This window comes from Tachyglossus aculeatus, chromosome 4 (genome assembly GCF_015852505.1).
Source record: "Tachyglossus aculeatus isolate mTacAcu1 chromosome 4, mTacAcu1.pri, whole genome shotgun sequence".
NCBI lineage: Eukaryota > Metazoa > Chordata > Mammalia > Monotremata > Tachyglossidae > Tachyglossus > Tachyglossus aculeatus.
Genome location: NC_052069.1, coordinates 22,054,005 through 22,075,398, shown reverse-complemented (window position 1 = coordinate 22,075,398; position 21,394 = coordinate 22,054,005). Strand labels below are relative to the sequence as shown.

At 44.3% G+C, this 21,394-nt stretch overlaps 1 protein-coding gene across 1 annotated transcript in view; it reads left to right on the top strand.

Annotated features, from left to right (window-relative positions):
- Positions 1 to 21,394, top strand: part of ANKRD13C (ankyrin repeat domain 13C) — a 100,174-nt gene that overhangs the window by 36,141 nt on the left and 42,639 nt on the right. Inside the window, exons 2-4 of the mRNA XM_038744995.1 lie at positions 2,129 to 2,170; positions 6,294 to 6,398; positions 8,679 to 8,764. Coding sequence (XP_038600923.1) covers positions 2,129 to 2,170; positions 6,294 to 6,398; positions 8,679 to 8,764 — 233 coding nt within the window. The remainder of the gene's footprint in view (positions 1 to 2,128; positions 2,171 to 6,293; positions 6,399 to 8,678; positions 8,765 to 21,394) is intronic.

The following is a 21,394-nucleotide window of genomic DNA, read 5'->3' as shown; positions in this document are numbered from 1 at the left end:
CCACCTCGTTTGGGAGCCCCAGTTGGGATGGGGACTGCCTGGCATGTTATATTTGAATATATCCCAATGTTTTAGTACAGTGTTTGGAACGTGGTATTTAATAAGTACCATAGCTACCAAATAGGATCTCCTTTTCTCTCTCATAGGCAGCTCACAGCACATTAGCAACTTCACTGTCAGAGAGAATAAAGCTCATGTGACTGTTTTACTGCTTGACAATGTCCTCTCCGGGTTCTCCTTTCTCTGGGCTCTCATTTTCAGTCTCTTTCGTGGACTCTTCCTCTGCCTCCAACCCCGAACTGTGGGAGTCTCTCAAGGTTCAGTTCTGTGTCCTCTTCAGTTCTCCATCTGCACTTACTCCCTTGGAGAACTTACTTGCTCCAATGGCTTCAACTACCATCTCTATGTGGATGATACCCTAAATCATCCCGCCAGCCCTAATCCGTCTCCTTCTCTGCAGTCTATTTTCTCCCACCTTCGACATCTCTACTTAACACATCCAAAACATAACTCCTTTTCTTCCCACCCAAACACTTTCCTCCCCCTGACTTTCCCACCACTGTAGACAGTACCACCATCCTCCCTGTCTCAGAAGCCCATAAGCTTGGCATTATCCTCAATTCATCTCTCATTCAACCCACAAATTGTCTGTCACCAAATCCTGTCAGTTCTAATTTCATAACATTGCTAAAATCCATTCTTTCCTCACCATCCAAATTGCTACCTCATTGATTCAAGCACTTATCCTGCCTTGACTTCTGCATCAGCTTTCTTCTCTGCTGATCTTCTGGCCTCCTGCCTCTCCCCATTCAAGTCCATCCTTCACTCTTCCGCCTGGATCATATTTCTAAAAAAAAATTCGATCCATATTTCCTCACTACTCAACAACCTCCTGTGGTTTACCGTTGGCTTTAAAGTGCTCAATCAACTTGCCCTCTCTTATCTTACCTTGCTAATTTCCTATTACAATCCCGCATGCTTACTTGATTCTTCTAATCCAACCTACTCACTGTACCTCCATCTCATCCATTTCGCTGTCAACCCCTTGCTCAGATCCTGTTTCTTGCCTGAAACTTCCTCCCCCCTTCATTTCTGACTCGCTGTCACTCTCCCCACTTACAAAGCCTTATTGAAAACTCATGTCCTCCAAGAGGCCTTCTCTGACTAAGCCCTCCTTTCCCCTACTCTCTCTCCCCTTTGTATCTCCCTTGCACTTGGATTGTACCCTTTAAACACTTAATATTCACCCACCCCTCAGCCAGCCCCACAGCACTTAGAAAAGCAGTGTGGCTTAGTGGCGAGAGCATGGATTTAGGAGTCAGAGGTCGTGGGTTCTAATTCCGCTTCCGCCACTTGTCAGCTGTGTGACTTTGGGCAAGTCACTTAACTTCTCTGTGCCTCAGTTCCCTCATCTGTAAAACGGGGTTTAAGACTGTGAGCGTCATGTGGGACAACCTGATTACCTTGTATCTCCCCCAGTGCTTAGAACAGGACTTGGCAAATAGTAAGCACTTAACAGAAAACAAGATTATTATTATTATTACTATTATGTACGTGTTCCATAATGTATTTTAATGTCTGTCTCCCCTTCTAGTCTGTGAGCTCTTCATGGGCAGGGAAGATGCCTACGAACTCTGTGGTATTGTATTCTCGTAAGCACTTAGTACAGTGCTCTGCACACAGTACAGGGAATTGTAAACACCCAGAGTATAACTTTCCAGTGAGATGGAGATGATGACACTTCTCACTACAAGTGTAGTGGCTCAAAAAAAAAGGTGTTCCTTTCCGGGGACAGTGCAGGTGGGTCTGGCACTGAGAGGTAGTTTGCGTCTCATAAAGGAGACAAACCAAGATTTCTGTGGACCACGTGACTTTGAAAACGCCCAACCTTCCATTAGCAAGTCTGTGTTGGCCCCAGGAACTTTGAATTCTCTTCCTCAAAGCCAGGACTACTGGAGAACTGCCTCTGGTGCCCATTGCTGTTCAGCCTCTGCTGGGCAGCTATAGAAAATCTGTTTCCAAGATCCAAATATACCCTTTGCAAACCTGGAGGGAGTCACCCAATGACATGGGAATGCTTTTGAAGCCATGCTATCTTCTAATTTTAATGTGTCTTTTTAAATTTCAGGAAACACTCCTTTACATCTTGCTGTAATGTTGGGAAGTAAAGGTTAGTACGTGGACTTTTAATTTTGATATAAAAATTCCCCTTGCACATAGTTTTAAAAACCTTTGGAAACTGTAGAATGCTTTGCGCCAGTGTACTTCATCCCTTCACCAAAATATATTTCCTCTTGGGTTAGCTTTGGCTTTGATTTGGCAAGTTCTACCAAATTGGGAAGTGAAAGACAGTTGCTTAAAAATGCAAAATATGCTTTCTCTCGCTTCTTCCTGCCACACCCTTTGTTAGGGGCAAAGAGAATCATTCTTCTTAAAACACATTTTTTTTTCCCTGTTAAATCTGTAGGGCCCGACTTGAGCCCTCATTTCCTCTTCTTCCATTCCCTTCTGTGTTGCCCTTGCACTTGGGTTTGCACCCTTTATTTACCCCACCCTCAGCCCCACAGCACTTACGTACGTGTCCTTCAATTATTTATATTACTGCCTGTCTCCTTTTCTAGACTGTAAGCTCCTTGTGAGCAGGGAACATGTCTACAAATTCTGTTATATTGTATTCTCCCAGTCAATCAATCATTTGTATTTTATGAGTACTTATGGGTGCAGAGCACTCTACTAAAGCGCTTGGAAGCGTACAGTACAACAGAGTTGATAGACACATTCCCTGTCCACGAGTTCACAGTTTAGCTCGTAGTTAAGCACCAAATACAGTGCTCTGCACACAGTAAGTGCTCAATAAATACTATCGATTGGGGGAGAATGTTCAGAATTCACCCTTCATCTTCTCAGTTGTTACAGAAACCACAGTGCTTTCTGTGGCCTGTTCCCTTTCAGTAACTCACCCTTATTCTTGCCCCTTCTCCTGTGGTTTACCTCCCCAGCCATTAACTTGGCTCAGTCTTTGGTAGCATGGTCTTGTGGGTGTCAAAGGCCAAGATCAGCTTTGAGTGGTGGGGCGGCCCCGATTTTTTTGGCACCCGATACTTGGTTTTAACACCAAGCCAGTTCCAACCCGAGTCCCTCAGATATTGCCTTAATGTGTAAAAGGTAAATTATTTATGTCCCGTAGGGATGGGCCGAGCCTGAAGTAGCAGAACTATGCTCTGCCCACAGGAAGCATTTAATAAATGCTATTACTATTTCTAACAGTCCTTGGATTATAGGGAAAAAAATAGATAAGTTCAGAATGGCTTTTGGCTGCATAATTTTTGGAGCTCTTGATTTCATAGTTGACGTAGTTTCAAAGATTGAAAAAGTTTTGCCCTTAATTGTAGGATGGGAAGGGATTTTTGAAGCTGAGACACATCCCTCTGCAGTTGTTCTCCAAAAGCGGGTAAGGCCGAAAACTGGGTCAGATTAGGCCAAGACTGGATTTCTAGTCTTTTTCAGGAAACAGTGCTTCCAAAGAAATATGAAAGACAGGTCTATTGATAACGTGTACTCTTTTTAGGTAACCCGTACTCTTATTTTGTTCTGGCTTTCCTGATCTTCTGTTCTTCTTTCACTTCCCAGATACTTTTGACTTGCCAAGACATCATCATTTGACCATCCTCAGTACTTGTATATATCTGCCTATTCAATTAGGCATTGAGTTATTCACTCTGACTATACCAGTTGTAAATCTTTTTTATGTCTGTCTCCCCCAATAGAGTGTAAGCTCCCTGGGGGCAAGGAGCATGTCCCTTTTTTTTGTTGTGCTTTCCCAAGCATTTAGTGCAGTGCGTTGCACTCAGTGGGTATTCAGTAAGTGCTATTTGCCCTTCAGAAGTTAACCCCAAAGCTCAGTTCTCAAACTGATCTTCTCTATTTTTTTTCTCCCCAGCTTCTTCTTGGGGATTCATTTCCCAGGTTCTCAGAACACATTTTTTCCAACTACTAATGTTTGGGATTTTTACGTTTTTTTTCTCCCCAACCACTATATAGACCCTGCCGGGCCAGTTATTTCCTTGGGGTAAAACCGGGAATGGTATTAAGCACTTGGTTTATGGCAGAGTACTGTGCAAAGCAATGGGTTAGATGATGGAGTCTTCAGTCAAGAATAGTGGCTGAGCCTTAATCCTGACACTTGAGACCTGAGAAGCTGTGCAGAAGAATTGATTATAGAGCTAGTGGATTGCAAAGCGTCACTTCTGCTCTTTCTCATTCACGACATTTCTGCTCTAGCTTGGAGACAGAGCACAAGCAGGGAGTCAGGGGGGTCTCTCACAGTGCTTAGTGCATGGGCGGTCTTGTCCCGGGTCAGTCAGCTAAAGGCCGAACCAAAACTAAATCTCAGGTCTCCTGAGTTTCCAGAGCAATGCCCTCTTTCCGTTGGACGAACAGTAGGGATAGATACAGTGTAAATCAGATCAGAAAGCGGCACACACAATCTAAGAGGTAGAGAAAATCTTTTTTAGGTTCCCAGGGGATTATCTAAGTATGACAAGCTTCTAAATAATACTGTACCTTTAAAGAGGTAATAATCAATCAATGGTATTTGAATGCTTACTTGGTGCAGAGCACTTTACTAAGTGCCTGGGAGAGCACAATAAAACAGAATTAGCGGACATGTTCCCTGCCCATAATGAGTTTATAGTCTCGAGGGGGAGGGAGACATTAATATAAATGAATACTTTATAATATATGATGTAAAGAATGTACATGAATGTATAAGATTCCCAAACTATCAAGGAATGGCACGGAGGAAATTGTTTCTTTGATAGGAGTAGTTATGGGCAGGGAACTTGTCTGCTAATTCTGTTGTATTGTACTCTCCCAAGTGCTTAGTACAGTGTTCTGCACCTGGTAAGTGCTAAATAAATACGATTGAATAATGTTCTGCCTTGAAATGGGAGAAATTGGGTACATGATTTATTTTAGTTTAATTGTGATGTGTACTTAAGGAATATATTCAGTCAGTGGCATTTATTGAGCACTCACTCTGTGCAAAGCACTGTATTAGGTGCTTGGGAGAGTACAGTACATTAAAATTGGTTGACACAATTCCTTCCCACGGGGAGTTTATAGTCTAAAGGAGAAGATGGGCATTAAAGTACATTAGTAGGGGAAATGGCAGATAATAAGGATATGCAGACTATCAATGGATATTCTTAGGTTTTTTAATATATTTTACCAATCTTAATTTTACAATCTCATTTGATGATGATGGCATTTGTTAAGCACTTACTATGTGCAAAACACTGTTCTAAGTGCTGGGGGGAATACAAGGTGATCAGGTTGTCCCACGTGGGGCTCATAGACTTAATCCCCATTTTACAGATGAGGTAACTGAGTCACAGAGAAGTTAAGTGACTTGCCCAAAGTCACACAGCCGACAAGTAGCAGAGTTGGTATTAGAACCCATGACCTCTGGCTCCCAAGCCCGTGCTCTTTCCACTGAGCCACACTGCTTCTCTAAAATCAAAAATCACTTGATTTTTGAAATCTGAATGAACTTCATGTTTAGACACATGTGTTAGAAGAACTAGAGTAGGTGCTTGGGAAGTATACAATACATGAAATGACACATTCCTTGCCCTCAAGGAGTTTATATTCTAACGGGGAAGACGCATAAAAATATTTGCAACACTGCCAGAATATATAAAGTGGACGTGTATACATGAGTGCTAAGCTAGAGTTGGGCAGAAGAGATGTGGTGGTTCAGGATGCTGGGGAAGTTAATCGGGGGAAAGCTTGTTGGAGGAGGTGGGAATTTAGGAAGGATTTGAATGTGGGGAGAGAGGGGAGTTCCAAGACCAAGGAACAGCAGGTGGAAGGGGAAGGAGACTGGAGAGTCGAGAGCAGAGGTATGGCTGAACATTGGCTTGGGAGGAATGAAGACAGTGGGTTGGGGAATAGCAGGTGAAGAGAGCTGATAGGTAAGATGAGTCCAGGTAGAAGAGAGCTTCTATTGTTTAATGCAAAGAGCCTCAGGAGAGTTTTGAGGAGAGATGCGGGCCGGGTGAGGAAGTATGAGTAAGATGATCCGAGGCGCAGCGGGCAGATGGGAGTGCAGAGGGGCTGAAGACTGGAAGACCAGTAAGGAGGCTAATGCAAGAGTCTAGCCAAGGCAAGACCAGAATTTGTCCCCAGCATAGTGGCAGTTTAGGGGGAAAGAAAGGGGTTGATGTAGGAGGTGTTTTGCCACTGTTGTAGTTTTAAACTAAACTGTCGCTTTTTTTTTTGGTCTGTTATAGAATGTGCCCATTTGCTTTTGGCTCATAATGCTCCAGTTAAGGTGAAAAATGCTCAGGGATGGAGCCCTCTGGCAGAAGCTATCAGTTATGGAGACAGACAGATGAGTAAGAAATCTGAACGGATTTGTTTTGAGCGCTCGAATTGTTTGCATGAGATGATCGATTTTGAATGCAGCTACTAATTCACAAAAGCCTGATTTTTTTTTTTGTAATGACGTTTATTAACACACCTTTATTGCAAAGATAACTATGTTTGACGGAAGTTATTTATGGCAGTGATGGCAAGAGTGCAAGTAGCGTTTTGAAGACAGTAAAGGATCTCTCTTGTCCAAGTGCGGCCTTGGCCCGGACTGAACCATTGGATCGGACGGTCTGGATCAAGCCAAAACTGATCCAGTGGAGCCAAAATTTCACTACCAGGTGGGCGCTGCCCAGGAGCAATTGTGCTTGTGTACAAGTGTGGCTTTGCAGCACCTGGAAATAGTTGTACCGCTGAGGAACGCATCACACAAAATGCCTCTGGCAGTGTGAAGCAAACCTGGTTCTGCTTAGTTATAGGCAGAAAGTAGAAAGAACATCATGCTTTTCAGTGTCCAAAATGTTTCATAGCTTTCTCTTCCTTATAGATGGAAGGGAAACAGCATTTCCCCATCTTTTCCTCCATTCCTCCCGTCTTCAGTTCTGGGAAGATCTGCCTTTGTCAAATTCACTGAACCTATATGGCCATTGGATCCCTTAATCTTCCCTCCCCATGTGAGGGAAGGTACTTTCTAGATATTTCGCCAGCTTCAAGGTGAAAAGGCTAAATAAATCCGGCTTCTGGAAGGATCTGGAGGCAAAGATGGCAGGCATTGGCCTCGATTCTGTCCTTAGACTAGAAACGGCAGAGGGAGATGACGCTTGTCTTCTCCCTCCTCCTTCCTCTCCCCCCTCCCTCACCATGTCCTCTGACAGCAGGCAAGCTTGGATTCCATTATAGACAGAGGATCATACTGCCCAAGTCAACCCCCCACAGCAGGCAGTAACCCCGGGAATCAATCAATCAATCGTATTTATTGAGCGCTTACTGTGTGCAGAGCACTGTACTAAGCTCTTGGGAAGTTCAAGCTGGCAACATATAGAGACAGTCCCTACCCAACAGTGGGCTCACAGTGTGAAAATCATGGCTTCTAGACACCGAGGCCTGCCACCAATTTTTAAGAGTCTGTGACTTGGGGAAAGATGTAAATTCTCTTCCAGTTAATTAGTATTAAGGATCATCTGCTGTAAAAAATATTCAATTGAATATAGGACAATTCAAAAATAGATTGTAGAAGGAATGTTAATGTGCGGGGAAGTAAAGGAGCTTGAGTAGTTTATGTGTGCTTGCTCCCCCTTTCAAGAAGTGTAAGGATATGTTCAGTTACCACTGGGGCTCTCTCCCCTATAGTGGTCCAAAATGTCAGTTCTGGGAACTGAGACTATTTTGTCATGCCCGATTTTGCTGAACGATACCTGTTACTTTCAGGGCTAAGTGGTGCTGGGACCAGTTTTCATTAGAGCCATTGCTCGTTGTTTTGTTGAGCAGTCATGAGGTACACTCCGATTGACCTGGAGCCAAATGTAGTAAGTCGAGCAACTGCTCGATTTGTTTCTTTGGATTTGGGTCAAGCCCCCACACCCACATTGATTTTGCTCCCATCAGCAGTAGTCCGGGGGAGTCAGGCCCTTTCTGGGTCTCAACGTCTCTTGAAGACCGCTTGCTTTCAGGGTGGCCCCTGAAGACTCAGAATTTGGGTTGCTGTTGGATGGAACAGGTTCACTTTGGGACACTTCATAGCAACCCTGGTCCTGCCAACCAGCAACCTGAAGTCCCCGAAGGGCTTTGAAGATCCGAAACCAACCCAGGACCCCTGGGAGCTTGGGATCTGGAATATCCTGTGGACCCTGCAGTTGCCTAGAGCCAAGCCACTACCATCAGTATGGGCCTGCTGGGAGAGTCCAGGAATTGGTACTGGTTGAGGAAGAGAGAGGAAGGGTGAAGGATTGGAAGTAGTGCCATAAAGCCTTGCTTTCCAGTTTGGATTTCCAGTGATTTGAGCGCTTATTATTGTGCCCCGAGCATTGTACAAAGTGCTTATCAGTTTACAGTGCATTAGAGGTAGGCATGATCTCTGCCATCAAGGAGCTTACCCACAAATGTAGAGAAGAGTGCTTGCCTTTTCATTGTCTTACACATTTGTAATACTGAGAGACCCCCTAAATTTGAGAAAGGGCTTGAGAAATAGCTATTGGTTCGAACCGAAATCCGTAATTTTAGCCGCTATGTAAACCTGAGACTGCTGTGCCAATCGGAAACTTTAGGTTATAAAATGGAAATAAATTAATTTTATTTTTAAAATTTAGTTACAGCACTGCTAAGGAAACTTAAGCAGCAATCCAGGGAAAGTGTTGAAGAAAAGCGACCTCGATTATTAAAAGCCCTAAAAGAGGTGAGCTATCAACTGTATCCTACTTTCGATCTAATGGCCTGACCTAAAAAGATTCCTTTAATTTCTGTGTGTTACTTTTGTATGAACTGAAATTGTTTGGCATTTGGAGTTGAACAGTATGAGGTGGTAACATTTCAGTTCCAAGTTACAGGTTTTGAAATTTAACTTTTAAGTTGTTACATAATTTTTTTATTGGATCACATGCTATATAGTGCCTTATTTCAAATACCAAGAAAGATGAGCAATAATAATGGAGGGGGGATGGTCCCCACTTTATTAACCATTTATTCAGAAGTTGATCATCATCACCCAATGCTGGAAATGGAGAAGAGGAACATTGAAATCATTTTTGGCAGCTATTTGCATCACTGATTTTAAAATTAGCATTTAAATAACTGAGCTGTGATACGGTAACACTAAGCAAGTATATAACCAGCTCTATATTATATTTTCAAGGAGAAAGGGGTGGCGGGTAATGGAAAACAGTTATTGCCAAACCCAGGTGAGAGCTTGGTTTACTGTTGTTATGCTAGGGGTAAGGAGAGGCAAGGTAATCCTGTTACTTGCTTGGGAATAATGGAGAGATGGCTATAGTCCTCTGCTTAAGCTGCAGAATGCTGCTGCCGGAAGACTGGACACCTGGTCAACCTCGTTCATCTCAACTTCATCCTCGCTTGCTTCAATTCTGTCCTCTCCTCCTCCCGGCAACAATACTTCTCCATCCTTACTGACTCCCTACCAAATGCCTATTCCAGCTGTTTTAGACATTTAACACTCCCTCCCTCTCACTCAATGATCTGGCCACGTACTTTATTGATAAAAGTGAAATCATCAGACATGATCTCTCTAAAAATCTCTTTTAATCGTGTCTAGTCCCTCCCTCCTCCTGCCTCCTCCTCAACTCTCCCATCTTTCCCAGCAGTATCTCAAGAGGTTATCCCACCTCCTCTCAAAATTTACCCTCTCCACCTGCACCTCCAACCCCATCCTTTCCCACCATATCGGAACACTTGCCCCTTCCCTTTTTCCCTCCCTGACCACCATCTTCATCCATTTAGTTTCCAGTGGCTTCTTATCCACTGCTTTCAAACATGCTCATGTATGTATCCCCTATCCAAAAATAAACAGAAAACCTCCCATGACCCCACGGCTCCCTCCAATTATCACCCTATCTCCTTCCTACCATTCTCCACCAAACTCCTTGAAAGAGTTGTCTACATCTGCTGCCTTCATTTTCTCTCCAAATCTCTCCTTGACCTCCTCCAATCTGGCACCTGGCCCCTTCAGTGAAACTGCCTTCTCTTAGGTCACCAGGGACCACCTTGCCAGATTTAACAGCCTCTACTCCATCTTAATCCTCCTCAATCTTTCAGCTGTATTTGACACTGGGACACTCCCTTCTCCTGGAAATATTATCCAACCTCAGCTTCATTGGCACTGTCATCTCCTGGTTCTCCTCCTATCTCTCTGATTGCTCCTCAGCTTCTTTTGCCGGGTCCTCTTCTGCCTCCCACCGTCTAACAGTAGAAGCCCCTCAAGGCTCAATTCTCGGTCCCTTCTATTCTCCTACTCCCTCAGAGAACTCTTTGCTCAAATGGCTTCAATTATCATCTCCACCCCAATGATTCTTAAATTTCTCTCTCCATCCCTGACATCTCTCCTTCTCTGCAGTCTCCCATTTCCTCCTGCCTTCAGGATATCTCTACTGTGATATCCCACTGACACCTCAAACTACACATGTCCAAAACGGAACTCTTCTTCTTGCCCCCCAACCCCTGTGTGCCCCCGCCACCCGCCCCTGTCTTTCCCATCACTGTAGACAACACCACCACCCTCCCTATCTCACAAGTGGGCAGTGGAAACGTGGCATTAACCTTGGCTCGTCTCTCTCATTCGACTCACAGTGTTTAATCTGTCACCAGATTTTGTCACCCTTTCCTCCCCATCCAAACTGCTACTATGCTGATCCAAACACTTATATCCCACTGTGACTACTATATTGGCCTGCTCACTGACCTACCTGCCTCCTGTCTCTCCCCACTCTAGTCCATACTTTACTCTGCTGCCTGGCTCATTTTTCCAAAAAAAAAAAAAAGTTCAGTCCACATGGCTCCACTCCACAAGTGCCTATAATAATAATAATAATAATAATAATAATAATAATGATGGTATTTGTTAAGCACTTACTATGTGCCAAGTACTGTTCTAAGCACTGGGGTAGATAAAAGATTTATCAGGTTGTCCCACGTGGGGCTCACAGTCTTAATCCACATTTTACAGATGAGGTAACTGAGGCTCAGAGAAGTGAAGTGACTTGCCCCAAGTCACACAGCTGACAAGTGGCGGAGCTGGGATTAGAACCCATGATCTCTGACTTCCAAGCCTGGGCTCTTTCCACTAAGCCACGCTGCTTCTCTATCCACCTCTGCATTAAACAGAAACTTCTTGCCATCTGCTTTAAAGCCACCCCCTCCTACCCTACCTCACTGATTTCCTACTGCCGTCATGACCCCCCCATTTCACTCTTCTAACGTCATCTTACTCACTGTACCTCTGCCTCATCTATTGCTCTGATGACACCTTGCCTAAGTCCTGCCTCTGGCCTGGAACTCCTTCTCACTTCATATTACAGACCATCACTCTTCCCACCTTCCAAGCTTATTCCTTCATTTAATCGTATTTATTGAGTGCTTACTGTGTGCAGAGCACAGTACTCAGCGCTTGGGAAGTCCAAGTTGGCAACATATAGAGACGGTCCCTACCCAACAGTGGGCTCACAGTCTAGAAGGGGGAGACAGAGAACAAAACAAAACATATTAACAAAATAAAATAAATAGACTAGAATAGAATGTACAAATAAAATAAATAGAGTAATAAATACATACAAACATATGTACATATATACAGGTGCTGTGGGGAGGGGAAGGAGGTAAGGCGGGGGGATGGGGAGGGGGAGGAGGGGGAGAGGAAGGAGGGGGCTCAGTGTGGGAAGGCCTCCTGGAGGAGGTGAGCTCTCAGTAGGGCCTTGAACGGAGGAAGAGAGCTAGCTTGGTGGATGGGCAAAGGGAGGGCATTCCAGGCCAGGGGGATGATGTGGGCTGGGGGTCGACGGCGGGACAGGCGAGAACGAGGCCTGGTGAAGAGATTAGCGGCAGAAGAGTGGAGGGTGCGGGCTGGGCTGGACAAGGAGAGAAGGGAGGTGAGGTAGGAGGGGGCGAGGTGATGGACAGCCTTGAAGCCCAGGGTGAGGAGTTTCTGCCTGATGTGCAGGTTGATTGGTAGCCACTGGAGATTTTTGAGGAGGGGAGTAACATGCCCAGAACGTTTCTGGACAAAGACAATCCGGTCAGCGGCGTGAAATATGGATTGAAGAGGGGAGAGACAGGAGGATGGGAGATCGGAGAGGAAGCTGATACAGTAGTCCAGATGGGATAGGATGAGAGCTTGAATGAGCAGGGTAGCGGTTTGGATGGAGAGGAAAGGGCGGATCTTGGCAATGTTGCGGAGGTGAGACCCTGGGCAGGTTTTGGTGATGGCTTGGATGTGAGGGGTGAACGAGAGAGCGGAGTCGAGGATGATACCAAGGTTGTGGGCTTGTGAGACGGGAAGGATGGTAGTGCCGTCAACAGTGATGGGAAAGTCAGGGAGAGGGCAGGGTTTGGGAGGGAAGACAAGGAGTTCAGTCTTGGACAGCTTATTAAAATCACATCTCCTCCAGGAGGTCTTTCCCAATTACACCCTTTCTTTCCCTGCTCCCTCTCCCTTCTGTGTCACCTATGCACTTGGACCTGTAACCTTTAAGCACTTGATAGTTACCTCCTCCTCAGCCCCTTTCACTTACGTGCATATCTGTAATTTTGTTTTTTGATGGCTTTCTCCCCATCTAGTCTGTAAGCTCCTTGTAAGTAGGGAATATGTCTTCCAACTCTGTTGTGTTGTACTCTCCCAAGCACTTAGTTCAGTGCTGTACACACAATAAGCGCTCAGTGAGAAGTACCATGGCCTAGTGAAAGAGCACTTGGTCTCTAATTCTGGCTCTGCCAAATGCTTGCTGTTTAACCACGGGCAAACCACTTAACTTTTCTGTACCTCCGTTTTCCTGTTCTCCCTCCTACTTAGACTGGGAGCCCCATGCGGGACACGGGAGTCCAACCTAATTAACTTGTATCTACCCCAGCGCTTAGAATAGTGTTACACCCAGAGTAAGCACTTAACAAATACCATAAAAAAGAAATACTATTGATGATTGTCAAAGCAGAAATTCCGCCTGTAAAAAATAAGACTTGCTGGTGCTAAGGATGAGAGTTAAAATTAATAGCTGCTCTCTAAAAGGTTCTGGAATACAATTCCTTATGTGAAGAATATGTTTAGGTCATTTTAATTCAGTCGATTTGTGGTGGGATAATAGATGGAAGTGATAATAGCTTTGAGATGTGTTTGACTATGGAGTGATGGGCAGAGAAAGCAATTTCTACTGATGGCGCGCTTTCAAAACAGAATTAAAAGATTTGTCTCTGAAGAGATTATCTGTTCCTTATACTGTTAGGTTTTTATAGAGATTTAAATGAATTTCCTGAACTGCATTTGCAACCGCTGTTCAAGATAGTGTTACTTAGAAGAGGAAGAAAGAAAATGAATAGAAGTTACTAGGTTACTAGCCTTATTATTTTTTAATGCAGTGATGTATTATTTAGTTCTGCATTTTGAAGCATAAAAAACTACTTGTTGACGGTAAGATTTTGTCTGGGCGTGGGTGTGACTGAAAAATCCTGATGCGCAGCCAACTGTTCTTTCACCAGTGAATACATGTATAGATAGTGTATTTTTTGGACCTCAGAAGGTGAACGCCAAGAGCGGATGACAAAAGTTACCTCATCTGCAAATTGGGGAATTAAATCCTACTCCCTCCTACTTAGACTAAGAGCCCCATGTGGGACTTAGTTTGTCAAACTTGTCAAGCCCGGGCTTGGGAGTCAAAGGTCATGGGTTCTAATCCCGGCTCCGCCACTTGTCAGCTGTATGACTTTGGGCAAGTCACTTAACTTCTCCGAGCCTCAGTGCCCTCATCTGTAAAATGGGGATTAAGACTGTAAGCCCCATGCGGGACAATATGATTACCTTGTATCCCCCCCAGTGCTCAGAACAGTGCTTGGCACATAGTAAGCTCTTGACAAATGCCATTATTATTATCATCATCATCATCATCTACCCCAATGCTTAGTACAGTGCTTGGCACATAGTAAGCACTTGACAAATGCCATTATTATTATTTATCATCATCATCATCATCATCATCATCTACCCCAACGCTTAGTACAGTGCTTGGCACATAGCGCTTAACAAGTACCATAAATAAAAGCAAGCAATAGTGTTTCCATGATCTTTTCCCATCATTTGCCAAAAATGGCTGTGTTCCAGAAAGGTGTCAACCAACTCTGTTGTACTCTCTCAAGTGCTTAGTACAGTGCTCTGCACACCGTAAGTGCTCAGTAAATACCATTGATGGTGATCGGGGGTTTCTGGAAACTGTGAGTGACTGCCTTTCACTGCTGTCAAAATCACAAAACATGACGACGATTCTTAGATGGGGAAACAATTCACGTAAGCAAAACCTTGGTGGTTTAACAAGCTGAGGTCTGTTTGGCCAGTTAGAAAAGGTTTGTTAAAGTAAGTTAGGCAGTGAAGAAAAATGACCACAAATAGTTCGCATAGTTTCTCTTTCAGTTTGACTTTGGGAAATCCAAAATCTTGTTGGTGTTGGTGTAAAATATACCGTATTTTGGATGGCTGGCAATATCAAATATTGCATCGCTTGTTTTCTGATCTCTCTCCCCACCCCAAAGCCGTTTATAGGTTTGGAACCTGAGGCAGTGGTCTTGGGGGAGGCAGGTCTGAGTCAGTAAGATTCCAGCCTCTACCCCTGGCGTGTTGGGTGACTTTTAGCAAGTGATGTGACGTAACTCTCTGCATCTCAGTTTCCACATCTTTGCAGTGGGTCTAATAGTACTTGGCCTCCCACAAGAATTTTATGATAAAATGAGACATATGATGTGAGAGCCCTAGACAGTGAGCCGTTGTGGGGTAGGAGTAGTCTCTATTGGTTGCTGAATTGTACTTTCCAAGCGCTTAGTACAGTGCTCCGCACACAGTAAGCGCTCAATAAATATGATTGAATGAATGAATGAAAGGACTTTGAAAAAAAAAAGTAGTTTATTATTATTTCAAGCCTGGAAATTGTCTGTTGGCTTTATGTGACTGAGAGAGGTTTCATACCTGAGAAGCAGCGTGGCTCAGTGGAAAGAGCCCAGGCTTTGGAATCAAAGATCATGGGTTCAAATCCCGGCTCCGCCAGTTGTCAGCTGTGTGACCTTGGGCAGGTCACTTGACTTCTCTGGGCCTCAGTTACCTCATCTGTAAAATGGGGGTTGACTGTGAGCCCCCTGTGGGATAACCTGATCACCTTGTATCCTCCGTGCTTAGAACAGTGCTTTGCACATAGTAAGCACTTAATAAATGCCATTATATATGTACATATACATATATATATACATATATATACATACATATATATATACCTATCTCTGCTTTTCCTAGCAGCAAAACTACTTTTACCCTTCTGCTGCATTTACATGGAAAATAGTCATTTTTATTTCAACAAGATGGCTGCCTTTATGCCTTCAGATTCTGAAAAGTAAACTTGAATTTTGGGGAAAGAAAAAATAATTCCCCCTTCTCATGAATTATTATTACTTTTTTCCTGACGAGTTGTTGTCAGGGTTTGAGAGGCTTTTGTCTACTTAGATTTTTTTCTGACCACCCAAGTAAATACCATTTAAGAATATTAAGTTCTCCTTTATGTTCGGCACTGAATAAAGCCCGTTAAGCAGACTTGATCCTATAGTAGTTGGGATCCGATTAGATTTCATTTGTTGGGGCATGTGTCCTTAAAGGCTTTTCAGATACAGCATTTCTACTGATGGGTGTTTTTTTTTAATCCTCCACACGGCAATGTTTTCCACATTCTCCCTAAATGAAATTACTGTCAATAAACCTGACCAAGAAAGAAAGGTTCACTGAAGTAGTTTTCAGTCATAATTTGAAATAAAATTAAACCCAGCTTTGAACTTCTCTTTGAAACTATTGAAGTTAAAGCAGCTTGTTTATCATGACCAGTAATATTTACGGAACATAGCACTGTTCTGCAGGCTTGAGAGACTGCAGTTAATATTGCATATTAACTGTATGCAATATTAACTGTATTAACTGTATATATGTATATATGTTTGTACATATTCATTACTCTATTTATTTATTTATTTTACTTGTGCATATCTATTCTATTTTATTTTGTTAGTATGTTTGGTTTTGTTCTCTGTCTCCCCCTTTTAGACTGTGAGCCCACTGTTGGGTAGGGACTGTCTCTATATGTTGCCAATTTGTACTTCCCAAGCGCTTAGTACAGTACTCTGCACATAGTAAGCACTCAATAAATACGATTGATGATGATGATGATGATATTGTCCCTGCCCTTATCGTCTTTCAGTCTAATGGAGGAGTGGAGGAAAAGGCAGTTTCAGGATACGCACATTTTAGATTGTGTCCCCCCGCCCCCCACATTGGGGGGCGGGAATCATGTCTATTTCCCACCTGTGTCATTTTTCCCCAATGCTTAGTGCAGCGCTCTGCACATGAAAGCATTTAAATACCATTACTACTACTGTAAATAAGCCCACTCTTGAATAAGTAAGGTAGAGCTATTTTACAAAAAAAAAGTGTAAGAGCCCTACAGTACATATTACCAGGGGTAAATACTGCATTTTAGACTGTGAGCCCACTGTTGGGTAGGGACTGTCTCTATATGTTGCCAACTTGTACTTCCCAAGCGCTTAGTACAGTGCTCTGCACACAGTAAGCGCTCAATAAATATGATTGATTGATTGATTTTATGCTGTTAAGATCCCAACAGACACAAGCCCTGTGCTGATGTCTTGTCCAGTAGCTGCAGATGGATAAATTCCTGCCTCCAGCCCTTGGTCTTGGCTGATTTTTCTCCTTCCTTACCCCCAGCTCTCTTTATACTGAACTGTACTGTGTAGTACCATTTTTGTGTGTTTTCACCCATAACTGTCCCATTGCAACCCAGCTTATGCACTTCCCTCATCTAATAATAATGATTCAGTATTTGCTAATGACTCACACGTACCAAGTATTGAGATAGGTACAAGATAATCAGGCCGGAAACCATTGCTGCCCCATGCACAGCTCACAGTGCAGGCAGGGAGAACAGGTAGTGAACCCCCATTCTGCAGATGAAGAAACCGAGGCACGGGGAAGGCAAGTGACTTGCCCAAGGTCATGCAGCAGGCAGATGGCTGAGCTGGGATTAGAACCCAGACTCCCAGGCCTGTCCATGCTTTTTCCAGTAGGCTAAGCTAAAATTAACCTAAATACTGTAAACTCAGTCTTGCCTGTGTCTCCCACAACGCCCCTTGTTCACACCCTCCCTCCTGCTTGGAATTTCTTCCCCTTTCTTATCTGACAGACCACCACTTTCCCCATCTTCAAAGCCCTTCTCAAACAATAGCTTTTTCAGGAAGCCTCCCCGGACTAATCTTTCATTCTCCCACCATATTTTCCCTCCCTTCATTCGTATTTATTGAGCGCTTACTGTGTGCAGAGCACTGCACTAAGTGCTTGGGAAGGACAAGTTGGCAACATATAGAGACGGTCCCTACCCAACAGCGGGTTCACAGTCTAGAATGGCGAGATAGACAACAAAACATATTAACAAAATAAAATAAATAGAATAAATACGTACAGGTAAAATAGAGTAATAAATATGTACAAACATATATACATTTATATAGGTGCTGTGGGGGGGGAAGGAAGTAAGGTGGGGGGATGGGGACGGGGAGAGGAAGGAGGGGGCTTAGTGTGGGAAGGCCTCCTGGAGGAGGTGAGTTGTCAGTAGGGCTTTGAAGGGAGGAAGAGAGCTAGCTTGGCGGAGGGAGGGCATTCCAGGCCCGGGGGATGACGTGGGCCGGGGGTCGATGGCGGGACAGGCGAGAACGAGGCCCAGTGAGGAGGTTAGCGGCAGAGGAGCGGAGGGTGCGGCCTGGGCTGGAGAAGGAGAGAAGGGAGGTGAGGTAGGAGGGGGCGAGGTGACGGACAGCCTTGAAGCAGAGAGTGAGGAGTTTTTGCCTGATGCGTAGGTTGATTGGTAGCCACTGGAGATTTTTGAGGAGGGGAGTAGCATGCCCAGAGCGTTTCTGCACAAGGATGATCCGGGCAGCCGAGAGTGAGGAGTTTTTGCCTGGTGCGTAGCTTGATTGGTAGCCACTGGAGATTTTTGAGGAGGGGAGTAACATGCCCAGAGCGTTTCTGCACAGGCATGATCCGGGCAGCAGCGTGAAGTATGGATTGAAGTGGGGAGAGACAGGAGGATGGGAGATCAGAGGGGAGGCTGATGCAGTAATCCAGTCGGGATAGGATGAGAGATTGAACCAGCAGGGTAGCAGTTCGGATGGAGAGGATAGGGCGGATCTTGGCGATGTTGCGGAGGTGAGACCGGCAGGTTCTGCACCATCTGTGTATTTAAATCTGTACTCATCCCCTGTTCAGTCCCTACAGCACTCAGTTGTACATCTCCTTATTTTCTGTGCCTTCCCCTTCCTGTCATTTATTTTAATGTCTGCCTCACGTGGTAGATCAATCAGTTGTATTTATTGAGTGCTTACTGTGTTCAGAGCGCTCTACTAGTGCTTGGGAGAGAACAGTATAACAAAGTTTGAAGGTACGTTCCCTGCTCACACGAGCTTAGAGTCTAGAGGGGGGAGACAGACATTAATATAAATGCTTAGTACAGTGCTCTGCACACAGTAAGTGCTCAATAAATACGATTGATTGATTAATATAAATAAATTACGGATATTCATTCAGTCGTATTCATTGAACGCTTATTGTGCACAGAGCACTGTACTAAGCACTTGGGAAAGTACAACACAACAATGAACAGTGAAATGTCCTGCTTACAGCGAGCTTACAGTTTAGAGTGGGGGAGACTGACAACAATACAAATAAATAAAATAAGTGTGGTGAGGCTGGGAAGAGGGGAGAGCAAAGGGAGCGAGTCAGAGTGACAGAGGAGGGAGTGGGAGATGAAAAGTGGGGCTTAATTTGGGAAGGCTTCTTGGAGGAGATGTTCATTCATTCATTCAGTTGTATTTATTGAGCGCTTACTGTGTGCAGAGCACTGTACTAAGCATTTGGGAAGTACAAGTTGGCAACATATAGAGATGGTCCCTACCCAACAGTGGGCTCACAGTCTAGAAGGGGGAGACAGAGAACAAAACAAAGCATATTAACAAAATAAAATAAATAGAATAAATATGTACAAGTAAAATAAATAGAGTAATAAATACATACAAACATATATACATATATACAGATGCTGTGGGGAAGGGAAGGAGGTAAGACGGGGGGATGAAGAGGGGCATAGGAAGGAGGGGACTCAGTGTGGGAAGGCCTCCTGGAGGAGGGGAGCTCTCAGTAGGGCCTTGAAGGGAGGAAGAGAGCTAGATGTGCCTTCAGTTGGAGTGGGTGAATATTATAGCGCAAGTTTTCCTTAACATGAAGTTTTGAAAAACTGAAACTCGCATCTATTGGGAGAATTGGGTGTGTATAAATCTATGCAGTCAGTTTTCCAGTAATAATTATCATTTATTGTGGTATTTATTGTAAATGCTTAACTTTGTGCCAAGACCTGTACTTGGACAGATACAAGATAATCAGTTTGGACACAATCACTGTCCCACGTGGATATGTGCACAAATTCTGTGGGGTTGAAGGAGAGGTGAATAAAGGGAGCAAATCCAAGTACAAGGTTGACGCAGAAGCGGGTGAGAGAAAAGGAAATAAAGGCTTAGGGAAGGTCTCTTGGAGGAGGCGTGCCTTCAGTAAGGCTTTGAAGGTGGGGCGAGTGATTGTCAGATATGAAGGGGCTGGGGGGGCATTCCAGGCTAGAGGCAGGGACCTGGGCAAGAGTTGGGCTGTGAGATAGATAAGATTGAGGTACAGTGAGTAGCTTGGAGTGAGAGAAGTGAAATGTGCAGGCTGGGTTGTAGTAGGAGAGTAGAGAGATGAGGTAGGAGAGGGCAAGGTAATTGAGTGCTTTAAAGCTGATGGTAAGGACTTTATTTTTGGTGCAGAGGCAGATGGGCAACCACCTCAGGTTCTTGAGGAGTGCAAAAACGTGGACTGAACATTTCTGTAGAAAAGCGATCTGGGCAGCAGAGTGGAAGTATGGACTGAAGTGGGGAGAAACAGGAGACAGGGAGGTCAGCAAGAAGGCTGATACAGTAATAATTGCGGGGTAAGATTAATAGTGATAATGATGGCATTTATTAAGCACTTACTATGTGCAAAGCACTGTTCTAATCGCTGGGGAGGTGGGGAGGTTACAAGGTGATCAGGTTGTCCCACAGGGGGTCGCTGTCTTCATCCCCATTTTACAGATGAGGTAACTGAGGCCCAGAGAAGTGAAGTGACTTGCCCAAAGTCACCCAGCTGACAATTGGTGGAGCCAGGATTTGAACCCATGACCTCTGACTCCAAAGCCCGTGCTCTTTCCACTGAGCCACGGTGCCTGGATTAACATTGAAGCAGTTCGGATGGAGAGGAAAGGGAGGATTTTAGCGATGTTTGGAAGGTTGAACCGAAAGGATTTAGTGACAGATTGAGTAGGTGGGTTTAATGAGAGAGATGAGTTGCGGATAACCCCAAGGTTACTGGGCTTGTGAGAAAGGAAGGAAGGTGGTGTTCATTCATACATTCATTTGTATTTATTGAGCACTTACTGTGTGCAGAGCACTGTACTAAGCGCTTGGGAAGTACAAATCGGCAACAGAGACATTCCCTACCCAACAACGGGCTCACAGTCTTGAATGGGGAGACAGACACAGTCATGGGAAAATTGGGGAGAACAGGGTTCAGGTGGAAAGATAAGGAATTCTGTTTCGGGCATGTTAAGTTCGAGGTGTCGGGACATCCAAGTAGAGGTGTCCTGAAGGCATGAGGAAATGCAAGACTGCAGAGAGGGGGAGAGATCAGGGCTGGACATGTAGATTTGGGAATTATCCTCAGAGAAGTGGCAGTTGAAGCCGTGCGAATGAATGATTTCTCCAAGAGAGTGGGCGTAAGTGATGATGATGATGAAGGGGACCCAGAACTGAGTCTTGAGGGACACCCACACACACAGTTAGGCTTGATTGTTAGATCCTTGAGACGGGGATCATGTCCATCCACTCTGCCGTACAGTGCTTTGTCTACAGAGAGCACTCAGTGAATACTGTTTATGGCTATGGAGCCCCTTCCCCTTTTCTTTTTGGAAAAGGCTCTGGCTCTCCCACCCCCAATAAAAGCTGTAGGTGCAGAAGCTGCAAGCAGTGTTTTGTGGGAGAGAGCGCTGAGGTCAAGGTAGGGCTTTTATTTATGGAATGAAAGCTCATTTAATTTTTTACTTCTTTGCTCTTTATCCATTAAAGTATGTCCAGTCCTTTAATACGTCACCGTGACATATTCTCTACACATTTAGAAGATGATTTTTTTGTTTATCTCTTCATTATTAGTTTG